The sequence below is a fragment of the Chlorocebus sabaeus genome, chromosome 24 (assembly GCF_047675955.1).
Source record: "Chlorocebus sabaeus isolate Y175 chromosome 24, mChlSab1.0.hap1, whole genome shotgun sequence".
NCBI lineage: Eukaryota > Metazoa > Chordata > Mammalia > Primates > Cercopithecidae > Chlorocebus > Chlorocebus sabaeus.
The window spans coordinates 41351196-41371706 of NC_132927.1; the positions used below are offsets into that span (position 1 = coordinate 41351196).

Sequence of the window (20511 nt, forward strand, 5' to 3'; positions counted from 1 at the left end):
TTTTAAAAATTCACATAAATTGTCACACTGTCATTTTGCCTTTTTTCATTTCACATTTAAAAAAAGTAGAAACGGAGTCTTGCTTGATTGGTTGGAGATTTCTCTTATGGTCATAATTTTGCAAAGACAGTCTCCCTTTAGGATTGTGAGAGGGTCCTGAATTCTGCTGAGATGTAGGTGTAAAGGATAACCAGCGATTATTCTGGAGGTCACAAGATTTAGAGCTTTCTCAATTACCCCTGTAGATAACATCCCAATCGCAGAACCTAAGATTGGCCGTTTGAGATGTCTTTTCAGACTGTTGCATTTCTGACTGGCTGACTCCACACAAACAGGTCCTGTGGCCCCACCCAGAGGCTGAGTCAGTGCAGGAGGACCATCTTCCTTCCACACCCCTATGATTTCATCCCCAACCAACCAACATTCCCATTCCCTAACCCCCTGCCCACCAAACCATCCTTGAAAAACCTCCAAACCTTCGGGAACATTGATTTGAGTAATAACTCTGTCTCCAGCATGGTGTGGGCAGCTGCATGCCAGTTAAAGTCTTTCTTTATTGCAAGGCTGTGGTCTCAGTGAATTGCTTTTGTCTGTGCAGCAAGCAGGAAGAACCCGTTGGGCGATTACAAAATGAGTACATCTCAAAGAGGTGGCATAGACTTCAGGCTTAACTACCATGTTCAGCTGAAACAAAGAAGGATGTTGGGGAGGCCCGGAATGGGGAGGTGACCAGGAAAAGCACAGTAAACAAGGATAAGATTTGTTATGCAGATTTAGGCATGCCTGATGCCTTCTCCATTGGTAAGAGTTCCTAGTGGCTTAGAGTCATCCTTGTCTTCCTGGTACAGAAAGAGAGGCAAATGGAGATTTCCTTTTATAGATGTAATTTTCTCTTACAAATGGGGTAACTTCTACTCTGTTTTCAGAGCTTTTCCTTTGTCTGCTGTTTCTCAAAATAATCAGCTCAAAATAATCCTTACGCCAAAGAAGCCTATCATGGGAAGACATATTCTGGTCTCCTACAGTCATGTTTTTAGGTGGCATATTCTGGTCTTCTGAACATTCAAAATGTTAGGTTATTTAGATAAATTTTTGTTTGTTAAACATTTAAAAAGATTTGTTATCTTTGTTTATCCTTTACTAGTTGAGAAGAAAAGTACGTTACTGTTTTTTAAATTAATTATGAATGAAGAAAGTACTATTTGAGGTAAAACTTTACGCATCAACCTCTGAGCTGAAATTTAGTGGCCATTGCCACTAATAAAAACCTCGTTTTGGCCGGGCGCGGTGGCTCAAGCCTGTAATCCCAGCACTTTTGGGAGGCCGAGATGGGCGGATCACGAGGTCAGGAGATTGAGACCATCCTGGCTACCATGGTGAAACCCCGTCTCTACTAAAAAATACAAAAAACTAGCCAGGCGAAGTGGCAGGCGCCTGTAGTCCCAGCTACTCGGGAGGCAGAGGCAGGAGAATGGCGTAAACCCGGGAGGCGGAGCTTGCAGTGAGCTGAGATCTTGCCACTGCACTCCAGTCTGGGCCACAGAGCGAGACTCCTCAAAAAAAAAAAAAATCCTTGTTTTATCAAACTTTCAACCTAAATTAACAGAGGCTCTCTAAAAGAACATGACACTTATTTGGGAATAGTGTATTGCAATGGGAATCTTTGTGCCACAGTAAACTATGTGCATATTCAAGGAGGTAAAGGAAGACAAAGGTTTTTCAAGGAATAAAGAGGATTATATAATTCTTTTAAGATGATTATTATTGGCTACAAGGATCAGTAACAAGTGTGACCAGTCTGAGATTGGACAGGCAATTAATTGCTGGACGGATGTCCTCGTGGAAATATTTTTTGTGTAAGGTTGTGATGACCTTTGTGCAGGGTTGTGGTTTTTGCAGAGCCATTTGGGATAGTTTTTGTTAATCAGGCATTGATGCATGAGAACCCTCTCTTCATAGCTGTCCCTGGCTTTATTTGTCAGGATTTTTAAACACAAATGACTCCATTTTGATTCTGACAGTGTTCACAAACAGTAGCTTTGCATCAGAATCCACTGGAGGACTTGTGAAAAGAAGTCAGGTGAATCCCGCCCGCTAAGGTCTCTGCTGAGAATACCTGAGAATTTACATTTCAAACAAGTTTAGCTTAGTTTCTGGAGAACCTGTTTCTTGAGTAAGAGGAATGGTTTCTGTGATTCATAGCAGCATTATTCCTAATAGCCAAAAAATGGAAACAGCCAAAATGTCCACCAACTGATAAACTGGTAAACGAAATGTGATATATCTACACCATGGAATATTATTTGGTGAAATAATGTGAATAAAAAGAAATGGAGTACTGGTACATGCTACAGCATAGATGAGCTTTGAAAACATGTTTGTGAAAGAAGCCAGCCGCAAAGGACCACAGCTTTTATGATTCCATTTATATACAATTCCAGACAGGTAAATTTATAGAGTTAGAAAGTAAACTAATGGGCCAGGCACGGTGGCTTATGCCTGTAATCCCAGTACTTTGGGAGGCAAAGGCGCGCACAGATCACTTGAGGTCAGGAGTTCAAGACCAACCTGGCCAACGTGGCAAAACCCTGTCTCTACTAAAAATACAAAAAATTAGCCGGGCATGGTCGTGGGTGCCTGTAATCCCAGCTACTTAGGAGGCTGAGGCAGGAGAATCGTTTGAACTTGGGAGGCAGAAGTTGAAATGAGCCGAGATCACACCACTGCACTCCAGCCTGGGCAAGAGTGAGACTCCATCTCAAAAACAAAGAAAGTAAATTAGTGGTTAGCAATGGGGAGAATGATAAATTGGATTTGATGCTTAAGAGGTGTGGGGTTACTTTTCGGGGAAGTGAAATGTTCTATAATTGATGGTAATGGATGCACAAATCTATGAATATGCTAGAAGTCATTGATTTGTGCAGTTTAAATGAGTGAGTTGAATGGTAGATGAATTATATCTCAATAAAGCTGTTAAAAAATACACTAGTTCTTAGTTCTCCATGGGACCTGTTAAGAAAAAAAAGAGAAATATACCAGAATATTACCAGTTCTTAAGAGACAATTATTCATTGTTATGAACAGTTGACCTGTAATACACAGTCATCAGAATTCATAACTTGATTTTTCAGATATGAGTCAGTTACTAACTGCATTGGAAAATCACTTGTTCATTCTGAAGAAATGATTAGGAACGCCAAAGAAAAGGACACTATGTTGGGAAAATTTTAAGCATTTTCCACCTTGCAGTATGACATATTTCTATGTTTTTGTCAGGTGTCTTAGCTTAGAAATAAACCTCCATTTTTCTTGCGTAGTACTTGGCTGCCTTCCCGCAAGAAAGCTGAAGATGGGACTTCTGATTAAGGAGTTCCTGGCTGGGAGCTTTCCTGCCTAGGCATCTTAAGCGCCAGAATGCTAAGGGGAAGGTGGGTTCATGCATTAGCCTTTGAATATTATTAAGTCATATGGATTTTAATAGGCTTGTATTGAGATAAAGGAAGTGAATTTTCTTCCCACTTGATTTTGTGCCATTCAGAATTCATTAACTCACTTAGATGAAACAGTACAGTTGGTCCTCCATATCCGTGGGTTCTCCATCTGTGGATTCAGCCAACCACAGATCAAAAATATTTGGAAAAAAAAATTGTGTCTGTACTGAATAAGTGCAGACTTATTTTCTCTTTATTATGTTAACCTAAAAGGAAGAAGCTGAGGCAAAGTTAATGTAAGTAGAGAGTTTATTTGGGCCAAACTTGAAGATTGCAACCCAAGAGCATAGATTCAAGTTGCCCTGATTATACACTCTTAATTAGCAACAGTTACAAGTAGGTTTTTAAAGGACAAGAATAGCCAGGGCCAGGTGCTGTGGCTCATGCCTGTAATCCCAGCACTTTGGGAGACGGAGACCGGTGGATCACGAGGTCAGGAGATCGAGACCATCCTGGCTAACATGGTGAAACCCCGTCTCTACAAAAAAATTTTTTAAAAATCGCCGGGCATGGTGGCATGCGCCTGTAGTCCCAGCTACTCTGGAGGCTGAGGCAGGAGAATCACTTGAACCCTAGAGGTGGAGGTTGCAGTGAGCTGAGATGGCGCCACTGCACTCCAGCCTGGCAGAACAAGACTCTGTCTCAAAAAAAAGAAAAAAAGAATAGTTACCCAAAAAGCTGACTGAAAGAAAAATAAATAAAGGAAAAGAAGAGGCTATTCCTAAATTGTTTACCAAGACTTTACATTAAAATTACATAAGGTATACATTATTCTTTGTATCACAAATTCCAGAAACATGAAGATAATGGATGAGGCAGCTAGGGAGGAATGAAATGCCTTTAAACAACTGCCCCTGGACAGGGGTGTTGGGAGCATAAATGAAGTCCTATACTCGGTCTCTCTGGGCCTGATAAATTTTGCATACCTCACATAACTCAGACTGCTCTGAGCTATTCTTTTCTCAATTGCAGTTATATTGTACTAGGAGGTTTTATAAGTAATCTAGAGATGATTTAAAATACAGGCGTGTGCCATATAACAATCAACAGACTACATATACCACAGTGGTCTGGAAAGATGATAGTACTGTATTTTCACTCTACCTTTTTTATGTTTAGATACTTTTAGATAGACAGATGCTTACTATTGTGTTACATTTGCCTACAGTATTCAATGCAGTAGTATGCTGTACAGGTCTGTGGCCCAGGAGCAATAGGCCACACTATACAGCCTACGTGTGTGGTAGGCTGTACCACCCAGGTTGGTGTGAGTATACTCTGATGTTCACACCAAGATGAAATCACCTAAGAAGGCGTCTCTCAGAATGTATCCCTGTAGTTAAGCTACTTGTGATTATATGGGAGGGTTGTATAGGTTTTGTGCAAATACTCCAGTATTTTATATCAAGGACTTGAGCATACACAGATTTTGGTATCCTGGGAGATCCTGGAACCAATCCCCCATGGATATTGAGGGATGATGGTATATCACAGGCAAATCTTTATTTAATGATCTTAGCAATTTCTTGTATATTTTTCTATCTCATTCAGCTTATAGGCATGACTGAGAAATGCAGTCTTGTGTTTCATTTAGGCTGGTACTTTATTTTAGCTGCGTGAGTGTCGGGAATGGAAAAAGAATTATGATGATTCTGGGACAACTTTCTTATTTCTCCCAAGTCAGATTCTCATGGTGACGTCAGTCTGTTTTTTGAAGTATTGTAACCTTTTAAACAGATCATCCCTCAAATTCATGTTCAGAAGCAAATATCAAAGCATGTTCTAAAACCAGATGTAAATTAATTTTAGATTGGCTGCCATTTTAGATGATTCATATCACTGCTCCCCTCATCATCACAGATAATTCTTGCATGCTTCTCAAAGGGACTAGGAGCTCTACCTCAATGGGTGTTTCAGAAATAAATGACTCATTTTTGAAGTTTCCCAGGGAGATTTTTATGTATTTTGAAATCTCAACAAAAACATGTCTCACTACAAAGATTAGGAATGCCAAGGAAGGTGAATCCCAGTCCTGTTAACCAGACCCTCCCTCATTACTATACCGTGTATCCAGGAGCTCTCCCATGAGACCACATTGTGACCACAACCGTTGCCTGAAGCACTCAGCAAGTCAGTACACCAAGGGGTTGGCTGGGCATGGTGGCTCATGCCTGTAATCCCAGCACTTTGGGAGGCTGAGGTGGGTGGATCACCTGACGTCAGGAGTTCGAGACCAGCCTGGCCAACACGGTGAAAGCCTGCCTCTACTAAAAATACAAAAATTAGCTGGGCGGGGTGGTGGGCACCTGTTATCCTAGCTACTTGGGAGGCTGAGGCAGGACAATCTCTTGAAACTGAGAGGCGGAGGTTGCCGTGAGCCAAGATTGCGCCACTGTACTCCAGCCTGGGTGACAAGAGACTCCGTCTCAAAAAAAAAAAAAAGATGGGGGTTGCAGCAGAGAAGGAGGTTTAGTCATAGGGTCACCTCATGAGGAGATGGGAAGAATCCTCAAACTCTCCTTTGAGTAATTTGGGGTTAGGGCTTTTAAGGGTTTTGGAGTAGGCTGAAGTGTGGAGTGTGGAGTTTGTTGATTGGTTGAAAAATGTAGGGTGAAGTCATTGACAGGGAGATAAGGAAGCTGTATTCTCAGGCAGATTCTGTTCCTCTGTGGGGGTTTTCAAACTGATTGCTGGACTTCAAAGTCTGAAAAACATCTTGGATGATCCTTAAACAAAAGTCTTATGATTCTAATGTCAGAGATCCTGGCCCTATAGGAATGATGGGATACAAATGGTCAGACTTTTAGCAACCAGGAAGTGGGCTGAAGTGCAGCCTGATTCATGCTTAATTGTAAGTGTATTTCTGTCCAGAACCCAGCCTGCAATTTTTGTCAACCATGTGGGTTGGTTTTAGCATTGTGGCGTGGTCTTCAGAAGAGAAAGATCTGATTTCTTTGGTGACCTGACTTTCTGAGATCCTTCATTTTATGGGACTGTGGAGTCCTGTGCATGACGTAGGACCAGAATTTGCTATTTGTTTTGGTGTTTCAACAATTGATGTTATAAATCTCCCAGATGATTTTAATATTTTAACTGTTCAGTTTTACAATAAGAAGCATGACTGTTGGCAGAAACTAATTATGTATTTGAGAGTGGTAAGTTAATGAACATCCAAACAACTTCATAGAGCAGGAAGAATACATATTTGAAGTGGAGGGGAGGAAAAAAAATCATTTTCCCTTTACCCTTCTAATTTCTGGGCTGGAACCTCTATAACAAAACAACAGGGTAACAAAAGAAAAACAAGCAGAAGTTTGTTAACATGTATACTTCATGTATACATAGGAGATACCCAGGGGAAAATGAGTAATTCTGAAAGAGGTGATCTAGAACTCCAGCTTATATAGCACTTTCAACTAAAAACAGAGAAGTTTGTGGGGGAAGCCAGTTATGGGGAGGTGAACAGGACAAGTATGGTAAATAAGAGTAAGGTTTGTTATGCAGATTTCAGTAGGTGCCTTCTCCATTGATAATAGTTTCCTCTGATTTAGTCATCCTTCTCTTTTGGTACAGAGAGGGAAACACTCTCACAAATGGAGATTTCCTTTATAGATGTCAATTTCCCTCACAGACTGGTATACTCTGTTTTCAGAGCTTCTCCTGTAGCTGCAGTTTCTCAGAATAATCCTTATGCCGTTGAGGCATATTTCGGGGTGGCATATGGTCTCCTACACAAGCAAGAGACATCTGTCTTCATCTGCTCTCAGAGTAACTAGTGCCAGGGAACCAAACACCAAAACTGCCATTAGTTTGGATATTATGGATTCGGTTTCTGGAAAAGTCCATTGTGATGCCAACATGGTACAGGGGATTCCCTCTTGCCTTGTCCTAAGCCTGTCATCCTGCAGAACCCCTGTCTTAACAGTACTATGAAGTTCCAAACCATACCAACCAACCCTTGCCAATAGGCATTTGTGGCAATAGGAAGAAAAAGCTGATGGAGGTCTCATCTGTATTTGTTTTCTCTCTCCTATCTCCTGCATCCTTTCCAGGCAAAAGTAGAAGAAAAGATCCAAGAGGTCTTCAGTTCTTACAAGTTCAACCACCTTGTACCAAGGTAAGCTGTGGTTAGGAGTTTGAGGGGATCTGGGAAAGCACCATCCTGCGGAAGCCTTTCTTCTTTCCTCCTTGAGTGAGTCTAACCACGGGGAGCATCTGCTGCACTAATGGTGTTTCTTTTCCTTGTGGCTACCTGGATATGCTATGACCCCCTCTCCTGCCTCTGGCAGAATACTGTTTAGAGCGATTCTCCACTGGAGCTGAGTTGCCAGGTGTTACGTGGGGTCTGGATTCTGAGGTCTGAAGATGGAGAGAGGAATTCCAGATTTTTGTTTAGTGGTGGCCTGCTGCTGTGGTCTTCAGATGAGAACTCTCAGGTTTTTCTTTTTCTTTCTTTTTCTTTTTTTTTTGAGACAGAGTTTCACTTTTGTTGCCCAGGCTGGGGTGCAGTGGCATGATCTCGGCTCCCTGGAACCTCCGCCTCCTAGGTTCAAGTGATTCTCCTGCCTCAGCTTCTCAAGAAGCTGGGATTACAGGTGCCCACCACCACACTTGGCTAATTTTTGTATTTTTAGTAGAGACAGGGTTTCACCGTGTTGGCCAGTCTGGTCTTAAACTCCTGACTTCAGGTAATATACCTGCCTCAGCCTCCCAAAGGGCTAGGATTACAGGCATGAGCCACTGTGCCTGGCCCAGATTTTTCTTTTCATATTGCACTTTGAAACACGTTTAGAGTTTAGGGAGATGGCAAGGGATGGATTTCTTTGATGTAGATTATTATTTGACTAGAAAAACATGGGAAGTTTGAGTTTCTCCATGTCTGCTCCCTGTTAGTAATTGTGTAGCATATCCCAAGGATGAAATTTCAAACAAGAAATAGAATGTCTTTTGTTTTCCTTGGAGCTTAGCAAGTTGAAGTCTTCTGAGTCCTGTGAGGTCAGGTATTTTGAAAAGGGAATTATAGGAAGAAATTTATTATTTAATTTGAACCTTTATTTTCTCTTCCAGTGTTTTGTAATATGTCACACTAGAATTTCATAAGATTATTTCATTCTCGTATTAGTACTTCTCATGCAGTCACAGATTCTTTCTTTGAAACCATTATTTGTTACATTTCAGCCATCAGAATTGATCAGTAGCCTAAAACTGTGTGGTCACCATTTTATCTTAATGATGAAACTTACTTCCTTTCTTCCTTCCTTCCTTCCCCTTTCTTCCTTCCTTCCTTCCTTCCTTCCTTCCTTCCTTCCTTCCTTCCTTCCTTCCTTCCTTCCTTCCTTCCTTTCTCTTTCTTTCTCTCTCTCTCTCTCTTCTCTTTCTCCCTCTCTCTTTCTCTCTTTCTTTCTCACGTTATTTCCTTTCTGTCTGTCTTGTCTTGTCCTGTCCTGTCCTGTGCTGTCCTGCCCTGCCTTGCCCTGTCTTGCTGTGTTGCCCAGGCTGGAGTGCATTACCCTGATCATAGCCCACAACAGCCTTGAACTCCTGCGAATCCTTTCAGTGCAGCCTTCCCAGTAGTTGGGACTATAGGAATGCATCACCATGGCTAGCTTATTTTTGTTTTTATTTTTTGTAGAGATGGGAGTCTCACTGTGTTGCTCAGGCTTGTCTTGAACTCCTGGCCTCAAGCAGTCCTCCCAAAGTACTGAGATTACAGCTGTGAGCCACGGCACCTGGCCAAGAGAACAGTTTTCCTTGACATCTCTGAACAAAGTGTGGTTAGGCCACTGGCTGATTCACTGTGGTTGGGAAGTCAGTCGCAGGTCTGAAGTTCAGGCTTTCCTCCTTCCTCATGTCTCTTGACTTCTTGAGATCTCCTAACAGACTAAATCCTAGCAAGTCAGTGTCTAGGTACTTCCGCTTACTAGAACATTATAAATGAGTCCAACTTTGTTACCTTTGTGTCTTTTTTTTTTTTTTTTTTTTTTGCCACCATTTCCTTAACTTTTTCTGATTAGCCATGGCAGAAAACAGTTGGAAGAGGCAAGTGTTCATAGGGAAACACAGGTGGGAGGGTTAACTTCATCTTTGTTCCCTGGGGAAGGAAAGGAGGAAAAATATCAGCTTAGTAGTATAGTCTTTCCCTTAACTGCTAAACCAAATCTCTGCATTAACCCAATGCTCTGACCTCAATAAAATGAAATTTTCCTCTTGTCATGAGACACAGCTAGAGATTAGCAAATGACGCCATTTATTTAAACAGCTTGGGAGAACAGCACTCTTAAATATAACGGTATCCTTGGCAGTTCGCTGCCCCTAGGCACAAGCTGGTTCAAGCTTAGCTTCCCCAGAGGGGACAAGACTTCATCATGGTGAGGGTGTGGGTGATTGCTTTCAGAGGGGCTTTGTTGTTGTAGTTGAAGCCGATGACTCACCCGATTGGACTGAGTTACTGTCTACTGCCTGGGCTCTGGGGACACACAACCTCTGTTTCCCACACGAACCTTTGATGATTTGACATTCCCTTTTCATTTACCATCAGGTTAGAGCCCTTGGTCTCTTTCATTCGTTTTTGAAATTTTGTTTTTCCTTAGCTGATGAGCTGAAGAAAGACTTTTATTCACACTGAGATATGAGGGAAAATGGGAGGTTATAGTCTAAGAGGAAGCAGTTGTTTTTTGGGAGTGATGGTAGATGATATTAAAGGAGTGAAATCCCCTGATTCATAGATAGTAGGTCAGGTATGGGTGGGGAAAAAAATGTGTTCCTCCTGGGCTTGGATCCTTGTGGAAATAGAATATATCAGGGCTCTGGGTTAGTTTCAGGAATTTCACAATTACCCGTTTTATCATTGTTGCCTATGAAATTGAGTGTTTTAAAGGATGCTAATTCATATTGGAGATACTATACATTTTGACTGAATGGCTGAGTATATAAATCAACATATCAATATAAAGCTGAAGCCAAACATCACCATCATAGAATGAGCGAGGATATAAGAATAACTTAGAAAATTTATCAGAACTTTAAATTATTATCACAGTCTCAATATTTAACATCTTAATAGTCAAAATCTTAAAGTCTGACACTTTAATGCAGGAAGTAACCTTCACTGTTAGCTAAAGTGCATGGTCAGCTATTAGCAGTAAATCTAGATGGCAGGGCTTGTTTGTGTGTCTGAGGTCATGATGCTGATCAAGTGGGACAGACTCACACTCACGCCCAGGACCACAGACCACGCACAGGTCCAGGGATGCCTGTGATGATGCTGAAGTCGGCATTTGCCTTTTCAGCGTTCCAGGGCCAAAGTTGAATAGCAGACTGGGCTGAAAGTCAAGGCTGTAGCTGAATGTCAGTACATTCTACAATTAATCCCCTTCCCAGAAATTATTTTCTTCTCTAAAGTTGTGACTGTCTACCTGGAGTGAGGTAGTCAGTCCCAAGGAACTTTTTGACCATGCTTTTCATGGTTTTGTTTATTCATGTCCTGCTTTCCCATGAAAAGTCATTTTTTCTTCCCTGTGGGTATTGTCACGGTTTCACACCCTTTTGAATGTACCCTTTTGCATGTATCACCTTGGCTTTAATAAGAAACCTGAAATGCATAAACTACACAGATACCTATCTCACATGTAATTTTACATTTGTTTTCTCCTGGGCACAGGAGCCTGGTGCTCCTCAGAAGTGAGAAATATTGATAATGTCCCTGTGCTAACAGAGCCCTGGAGGTTAAGTGCTGGCAATGGCTCTGAAGCCAGAATACTCTGAGTTAAAGTTCTCAAGGCAGGTCTCTCACAGGCACCTGCTTAGCTCCCGGGTTTTCTGCCATTCCTGTATGTGATACAATTTTAGAATTTCCCAGATTCTGTGCAGGTAGAGGATGTATTCTCTTCTTATTATTGTTCTTTCCAAGGTCTTACAAATAAATTCACCTTTCCTCAATTGCTTTATTACTTACATGCCAGGTGCTTATTTTTTGACTAGAGAGGCCCCTGGCTTTAGTGAGTTTAGACAGTCCCCAGGAACCAACAATGAACTGAATCTCCTGTCCTCTCATCTGTCACAATCAAATGCATGTTTCCCAGGATGGCCCAGGTTTGCGGGGGGGAAGTGGCTTTGCTGTCATTCCATTCTGCTGCCTTTATGTGATCCTTTCAGCATCAGTATCTAGAGAGTCTCCAAAGGACAGGACACTCTGCTGGGCTGAGGGAAGCCAGCATGAGCAAGGCTAGCCCTGGGCCTGCCCCTGCTGGGCTCTTGGTCTAGTGGGGGAGGTGGATATTAAACAAATGAACACAGATACACAGTTACCAATGGGATAGTTTGAGAGAGAGAATCACTGGGAGAATCTAATTTGGATTGGGAAGTTGGGGAAGGCTTCTTAGAGAAAGTGACATTTAAGCTGAATCTGTAGGTGGAATAGGGGTGGCTAACTTAAAGGATGGGGGGAGTGTTCCAGGCAGAGGGAACAGCATGTGGCAAAGCCAGGAACGGAGCTCAAAGAAGGCAGCATGATCAGAGCTCAGGGGTGGAGATGAGGTTGGAGAGTAATGTGGGTGGAGGCACATTGCGAAGAGTCTGGAAGCCCGGTGGGCTCACCCCTCGTAAGAAATACTATTTAAATCATTACCCAGTACACACAGATGTGCAAGTTCCTTCTCAGACAGTGGAAACCTGACTTCCTGTAGCCTTAATAGATTTACCCACTTGCTCTCCTGTCACCCTCTGCACAGTGACACGGGGGCCCTCCTCATCTACTTGAGCTGACACCCTGCGTCCAACCCTGCACCCCCTCAAGTCCTGCATGAAGCCTCTCTTATTCTGCTCCATGTAATTGAATGGTTTTGGGGCTGAATTGTTCAGGTAAAAATAGGAAGAGCTCTATCTTTTCGTGACTTCCTACACAGAAAAGATTTTTGGATAGAGGTGAGTTGAGAATGAAGGACCGGAGAGGGTATTAGCTTGAGCTGCCATAACACAGTATCACAGATGGGGCACAGTAAACCACAGAGATTTATTTTCTCACAGTTCTGGAGGCCAGAAGTCTAAGACCAAGGTGTCAGCAGGCTTGGTTTCTCCTGAGGCTGCTGACTGGCTTCACCAACATGTTACACTTCTTAATTTCACTGGCCCTTCGCTAACTGCCTTATAATCCTTTTATTCGTCTCATGTAGTTTCCCTAACATACCCACCACTGTGGCCATTCCGCAGCTCTCCCACCATCTTGACTTCTAGTTCCTGAGAAAATCGAGATTGACCCATCTGAATTTCCTGTTTCCTCCTTCCCACCTCAGAGTCCTGTATTTCGCTAGCTTCGAACCCATCATTTCTTGCTCCAAGAATGTAGAGTCCTTCCTTCTTCCAGGCTCACCTCTCCTACTATACTCTCATCTCAGCCTTCCTCCATCCTCTTTACGGACCTTCCCTGATGGATTTCCTCTGGGCTTTTGCATTTTTAGTGTGGAATTTCTCTACTTACTGCCTTGTACTTTTGATCCAGCTGAACTAAACTAACTTAAATGTGTCATGATGTTTTCTTCATTTTGCCTGTTTAACTCATGTCCTTCCAGCCTTAGCCTCAATGCTGCTCCCTTTGGAAAGAGTTTTCTGACTCTCCATCTCTTCTCATAGCTGATCACAGCGTTTATTGGACAGGGCTCTGCTTGTCATTTTCACTTCTGTGTCCACCTCTGGACTGTCGCTCTAGGGGACAGAGCAGCCTCTACCCCAGTGCTGGACACCCTGCCCACACAGATGAGTGCTGCCTGCGTCCTGAGTGGACTTTCCTGAAAGAGAAACTGAGTCTAGCCTTCTCTTGTTTACAATTTGCCTTCACCTCTGCTCTGAATGCTCTTGGAGGTCTCCAACCCTTCTATGGTTTGCTGTCTTTTCCCTCAGTCTTGCTGCAGCGTCTGCCACTGTTAAACACCTTCCTGAAATTCTGTCCTCCCTGATGGCCTGTGACATGACACTTCCTTTGCTCTTCCCCAGCATATGTAAACTCTGGTGTTTCTCTCCTTCACTGGCTCTTTGTTCTCCTCCAAACCCTTAATGGGTCTTCCCACAGTTTTGTTTTCAAGCTTTTATCTCTGCCCTCTCATCTTCTGTGGCTTCACCTGTCACTTCCATGCAGATAAATGCTTCCCAGTCTGTGTGTGTAACCTGGATCCCTCTCCTGAGCCCCACGTGTGTGTCCAGCAGCCTGATTGACATCCTCACCTGAATGCACTTCCAGCATCCTAAAACCCACACATCCCAAAGTCGACTGACCATGGGTCACACACTAGTTTGGGCCCTAAGTAGCCCCAACTGTGTCAGCTCCTTAGCGCTTCTAACCCTGTCTCCCCACCCCATCTGTCTGCCCACTGCAGTGTTTTCAGTTACTTCAGTTTGTAGATACATACTCAGTACCTACTGTTTTTCTAAAGCACAGTTCTGATCATTTCTTTTTTCATCTCAAATACCTTCAGGACTTCCCTTTGCCTAGTAAATTGAGTAGAAATACCTCAGTCAGCATCCCAGATTCTTGTTTAAAAAAAAAAAAAGGGGGTCCCAGCTGCTTTTCTCCCATTCCTCTTTCATCCCTGTATTGAGGCCAGATTCTCCCACCTGTCACTCCTCTTGTGCGCTTTATACCTTTGCTGCATAACAGTCATTAGCTACCTGCAGCTATTTAAAGTTGAATTAAAATGTTCTCCTTCTGCCAGGGCCACTCATCGCACATTCCTCCTTTTTCACACAAACTTTCCTGATCATTCCTTTCTTCGTGAGATGTCCCCTCTCTTTTGAGCCTCAGTAGTATTTTATGTGTTTCCCTTACAAAACCTACCCATTCTTTCCTTGTAGCCATTGATATACTTACCTCGTTTCTAAATTGAAAGTTTTTGAAGTAAAGACTACATGAAGGGTCGGGTGTGGTGGCTCACACCTGTAATCCCAGCACTTTGGGAGACCGAGGCGGGTGGATCACCTGAGGTCAGGAATTTGAGACCGGCCTGGCCAGCATGGCAAAACCCTGTCTCTACTAAAAATACAAAAATTAGCTGGGCATGGTGGCATATGCCTATAGTCCCAGCTACTCAGGAGGCTGGGGCAGGAGAATCGCTTGAACCTGGGAGGTGGAGGTTGCAGTGAGCTGAAATCACACCACTGCACTCCAGCCTGAGTGACAGAACAAGACTCCGTCTCAGGGAAAAAAAAAAAGACTACATGAAGGCTCTTATTCTGAGCCAAGTACAGTGGGAGTTTGATAAACAATTGTGGAATTGACTACCTAGCAAAGGGAATGGCTCTGTTTCCTTTGTTTCTGTAATCCGCAAGCGCAGGGAACATCTTGACAATCTGTGCTTTTTCCTTCCTTCTCTAGTCACACAGGCTCCTTCTGCCAGACCAAGAAAGAAGTGCAGCCTCCATGCTTTGCCCGGCCTGTGCAGGTGGCCATGGGCGGCACATTCCATCTTAAAGCCAGTATTGTTGACTTCAGAGCCAAGGACAGCGACTGGCTGCAGAACACGGTCCTCTGGCCAGGGCTGTGGCTCACACGTGGGAGGTGGAATTTCAGGGAGGGAATAATAGATGGATAACTGAGAGGCAGGCAGGGTACACACTATAGACCTTGAAGAAGTCATCCCAGAAGGAGTGACTGAAATGACAGCGACTGAGGCAGGGAAGTGGCGAGACTCAGATTTAAATTGCTTACAGGATGGGGAGCCACAAAGATATCTGTTCTTAGATGCTGGAGGAAGTTTCTGGGTGGACTGTCAGCCATGCCTGGCTGTGTGTGCGCATTGTGGCTTTTCCGTTAGCCCAAAGTCACTGCCTTTAGGAGACCGAAATCTCACTCAAAATGTCAGTTGGCATGGTTTTCAGATGCTTTAGAGATATTCAGACAACAGCTTCTTTTTTCTGGTTTAGTTGCTCTTTGGAACCAGAGAAGTAGCTGGTTATCCAATCAGTGACTGCAGAGGGACATCCTGAAGCTGAGTGTGTACCTGTGTGTGTGTATGTGCGTACATGTGTGTGTGGTGGAAGCATAAGCTATTAAAATGGGCTTATAAGCTGTTTGTCTTTCCAGGCTTATTTTGCAGAGGGAGAAGCACTTCCATTATCTGAAAAGAGGCCTTCGACAACTGACAGACGCCTATGAGGTAAACACATTACCCAGGAACTCTTGCTGTCAAATTGTCCAAGTCTTCCTCCTTTTTCTATTTAAACATGAAAGACTGTTGGGGCTGACTTGTTGCAGAGTCACTCTTTGTTCTCTGTGGCTCTGGCAGGAGGTAGAGTGCTGTCACAGGGCTGGGACTCCAGCCCTGAAAGGGCAGAACCCAGTTTCTTCCAGAGTGAGGGGAGCACCCTAGATAGGGTGGGGCTTTCTTCTGTTACTAGATGATGAGTGAGGGGTTTGCGTGCTTTATCTAGACCCCCTTGACAGCTGGCTAAAAGCCAGTTACCTGTTCACCCTTAACCCTTTGCCCTATAAGCTGATCTAATTTCTTGCTCATTTATTGAGGAGTATTGTCCAGACCTGTTAAGTCTGTATCATGATGGTTAAAAATTTTCCAACTTCACCACTTCTAGTACATTACTTTTCATATCTTCATTAAAGAGACAAAAACCCTTTCTTATAATAAGATCTAATTTCTATACTGACTAGAGAACCACTATAGAGAGTGGCCCTTGCAATTTAACACTTACTATTTAAGAGTAGATCTTAAATATTTCCCAGAGCAACCTCAGGGCTGGGTGGCGGTGGAGAGGGACAGATGTTGGATGGATTGAGGGCAGGCAAAGGGTGAATTTGAACAGGAAGGCTCCAATCTTTCTGCCCTGCTTAACACAGAGCAGCGTCTCTGTTTTTAATCTGCTTTTTATTTGGGTTCCACATTTGATTATTTGTGGCAATGATTTGCCAACTCAAATGCCTGTGGGGCCCGGGCAGGCAGCATAAATCAGTGAAGTGGGCTGCATGGAGACTGAGGCTAACTGGAGGCCCCGTGCCTTTACTCTGTTCCTGCCCATTGCTGCCATCCAGGAATGCAGACCCAGGGTTGCCTGATCATCTTTTCTTTCCCCCCCAAATGAAGCTGGAAATCCACGTTTTCGTGTGACTCTCCTGACAAATGTTGCAGCTACTTCCAATTAAACAGTACACATCCATGGGCTAGATTTGGCCTGTGGGCTATCAGTTTTCAATCCTTAACTCAAGTCCTCAATAGTTATGATACAGTTGGTACCAATATCAGCTAACGATTTATTGAACAGTGTGCTGCTGAAAGCTTACCATGCATTCTCTCATTATTTATTTATGAGATGGAGTCTTGCTCTATTTCCCAGGCTGGAGTGCAGTGGCATGATCTTGGCTCACTGCAACCTCTGCCTCAGGTTCAAACAATTCTCCTGCCTCAGCCTCCTGAGTGACCAGGATTACAGGTGTGCACCATCACACCTGGCTAATTTTTGTATTTTTAGTAGAGATGGGGTTTCACCATGTTGGCCAGGCTGGTCTCGAACTCCTGACTTCAAGTGATCCACCTGCCTCAGCCTCCCAAGGCTCTGAGGTTACAGGCGTGAGCTACTGCGCCCAGCTGCATTCTCTTATTTAAATCTTATAACTATGTGAGGTAGATCATTCTTTTGTTTTTTGCAGATAATGAAATGGGCATAGCAAAATTAAGTCATTTGCTCAATGGCACATAGCTAGTAAGGTGAAGAGCTGGGATTCAAACTTAGGCTGCATCCCTGGCAGTGTCTTCAGTAGCCCAGCAGCCTGCCTTCCAGGTGGCAGGTTAGCCACAGCTTGGGATATCAGCACGGTTTTGAAGAGGGCAGCTTGGGCCAATGGAAAGAACACTAGATTGAGTCTAAAAACCTAGGTTCTTGTCTCAGCTCTGACATTTACTGTTTTTATAATCTGAAAAGGATTAACCTCTGGACCTCATTTATATATTTTAATTTATAAAACTGGGGCAGTACTCCTACCTACCCTGCCTAGCCTTGAATGCTCAATAATCATTTGTGGTTTAATTATGATCAAGAGCTGTCTGCATGTCACCTTTGGAAGCCTTTCCTAGCTCCCCAGGCAGAATTAGTCTCTTCCATGCGCTCCCTCAAAACTCTGTTTCTGCCCATTACAGCATTTCTCCAGGTATATGTACACGTGTTGGTTCCAGAAAGACATGAGGTAACTTATATGTCTGTCCGGTGCTCTCTTCCCCTACAGGTAACCACAGGCATTCTATATCCCAAGCATCTCAAGAACAGAAACCAGGTCGGGCATGGTGGCTCATGCCTGTAATCTCAGCACTTTGGGAGGCTCAGGCAGGTGAATTGCTTCAGCCCAGGAGTTCAAGACCAGCCTGGGCAACATAGTGGGACCCTGTCTCTGTAAAAACTTAAAAAATTAGCCAGGCATGGTGGTGTGCGCCCCTAGTCCCAGCTACTTAGGAGGCTGAGGCAGGAGGATTGCTTGAGCCCAGGAGGTTGAGGCTGCAGTGAGCTGAGATCATACCATTGCACTCTAGCCTGGGTGACAGAGCGAGACCCTGTCTCAAAAAAATAAAGAGTAGAAACTAAATTTTATTATCATGCCCCCAGTGTCTAATACAGTGCTTGGCACAAGTAGATACTATCAAATATTTGTTGAATCAGTGGTTGAATTAAGCCAGAAAATCTCTTCAGAGAGTATATATCTCGTTGGTTCTACACTGAGAAAATAGCAGCCCCTAACCTCCTGGCCTGTATGAAGTCCTCTGCTCAGCCTTCCTTAGATGCTTGCCAGGGAGGGATCCACTGGGTTCAGGGTCACCTTTTCTTTTTAATCCTGTTGTCTTTTTTTTCTTTTCTTCTCTTTTCTTCTTTTTTTTTTCTTTTTTTTTTTTTTGAGACGGAGTCTCGCTCTGTCGCCCAGGCTGGAGTGCAGTAGTGCGATCTTGGCTCACTGCAACCTCTGCCTCCTGGGTTCAAGTGATTCTCCTGCCTCAGCCTCCCAAGTAGCTGGGATTACAGGCGCACATCACCATGCCCAGCTAATTTTTGTATTTTTAATAGAGACAGGGTTTCGCCATGTTGGCCAGGCTGGTCTTGAACTCCTGACCTTAAATGATCCACCCACCTTGGCCTCCCAAAGTGCTGGAATTGCAGGCATGAACCACCGCGCCTGGCCCTGTTATCTTTTTTTTTTTTTTTTTAACAGATGGTCATTTCAGCTCCTGGCTAAGGCCACAAAGCTAAGTGTCCTTTATTTGCTGATTGTTGTTTGAGCAAGGGTGCCCTCCTCCCCCTTGCCAGGCTGCTGGGAGTGAGACAGATACGGCCTTGGCAGCAGTGTCTTGGAGTGATTGTGAATAAGGGATGTTTTCTCTCCTGTCTCTCTCCCAGTGTCTGGATGCCAGCCGCCCATGGCTCTGCTATTGGATCCTGCACAGCTTGGAACTGCTAGATGAACCCATCCCCCAGATAGTGGCTACAGAGTGAGTCTGGCTTTGGGAAATCTGGGGTGTTCTCTGAAATTGTATTTTGAGTTTGGGGTTTTGTTTTGTTTCTGTTTTATTTGTTTGGAATGGAAAAAAACAGAGTGCCACAAAGAAATCCTTGCCCTTCTCATGACCTCCGGCAACTTCCTGAAACTCCTCCACTTTAGAAACCTAATGTAAGCTGGTGGGTAGAACAAGACTTTGAACTTCCAAGAGAAGGATTCTGGTTTCTTCTGTGGTCTTTTCTTTTGACTCTTGACTCTGGTCTTTGAGAAAAGTCTTAATCATCAACTCTGAGAGACATGATTTTGCCAGAAAGTACAGTATGCATTTGAACAGCTTCTGTGGGGAAGCATGTGCCAGTCCAGTGAACAAAAATGCCTTTGCCTTTCCTACACACCTCTGTAGAAGCACCTCCCTGCTCCCGGTACTTGGAGGGACCGTGCAGCTCTTGATGGGACTGGACGTGTTACTGGCGTGGCATACAAATGCCGTGACTCTCAGTTTTCCTACACCTGATTGATGATTAGAGATCCAAGCAACTGAGCTTCTTCCCAAGATCCTTGTACAGATGGCATTCTTGATCTGGCACCTCATTCCCAGACACTCATCACTATTTATATATTAAAGAAGAAAAGACTGATCATGACTCCAGTCCTAGGGATACCTGGAATAAGAAAGGGCAGCCAGGAATTGGATCTAAGAGATCCGCTGAGAGGCAGCATGGGCTCTAGGCAGCATCTCGAATTTCTCAGCTTCCTCTGGTGCGCCTGAGGGCGAGGCATCTGGGATGAGAGACTTCTGAGCCAGGTTCGTTTCTCCACAGCACAAGGAGACAGCTGTGCTGGGACACACAGAGGCTAGCCGGGGCCCCTCTCTGGTCACAGAGTCCCTGCCTTGGTCACATTGTCAGGTCAGAAGAACAGAACTGGACATTGTCTCATTCATTCTGTCTTAACAATAACCTCTCATTCTTGCCTTCCTGGGCAGGGTGTCTTGTGATGAATGCGGATGGGGAAGATAATAAAGAATTAGGCCATTAACCCTTGTGGTACGTAGGATGCTTTCTGAGGGAGAGGCAAGTGCATTGTTTTGATCATCGGGATGCCACTGCAAGCCTGGCTGCTTCCAGCACTGGAAGGAGAGTTGGACACAGTTTCTGCAGTAACAGGAATTTAATTGTCAAAGAAAGGCTCGTGTGGTTTTTTTGTTGTTGTTGTTGTTTTTTGTTTTTTGAGACAGAGTTTCACTCTGTCACCCAGGCTGGGGTGCAGTGGCACAATCTCAGCTCACTGCAGCCTCCACTTCCCGGGTTCAAGTGATTCTCCTGCCTCAGTCTCCTGAGTAGCTGGGATTACAGGCACCCACCACCATGCCCGGCTAATTTTTGTATTTTTAGTAGAGGCAGGCTTTCACCATATTGACCAGGCTGGTCTTGAACTACTGACTTCAGGTGATCCACCCACCTCAGCCTCCCAAAGTGCTGGGATGACAGGCGTGAGCCACAACATCCAGCCCTGTGTGTTTTAGAAATACCAGCTCGGGGGCCT

The 20511-nt window shown here is 44.0% G+C and overlaps 1 protein-coding gene across 2 annotated transcripts in view; it reads left to right on the forward strand.

Moving 5' to 3' along the window:
* The window catches only part of FNTB (farnesyltransferase, CAAX box, subunit beta), a 76674-nt gene that overhangs the window by 10868 nt on the left and 45295 nt on the right, over window positions 1-20511 (forward strand). For both annotated transcript variants that reach the window (XM_007986985.3, XM_073011077.1), the window contains exons 2-4: window positions 7544-7608; window positions 15562-15634; window positions 18867-18958. In XM_007986985.3, coding sequence (XP_007985176.1) covers window positions 7544-7608; window positions 15562-15634; window positions 18867-18958 — 230 coding nt within the window. The remainder of the gene's footprint in view (window positions 1-7543; window positions 7609-15561; window positions 15635-18866; window positions 18959-20511) is intronic.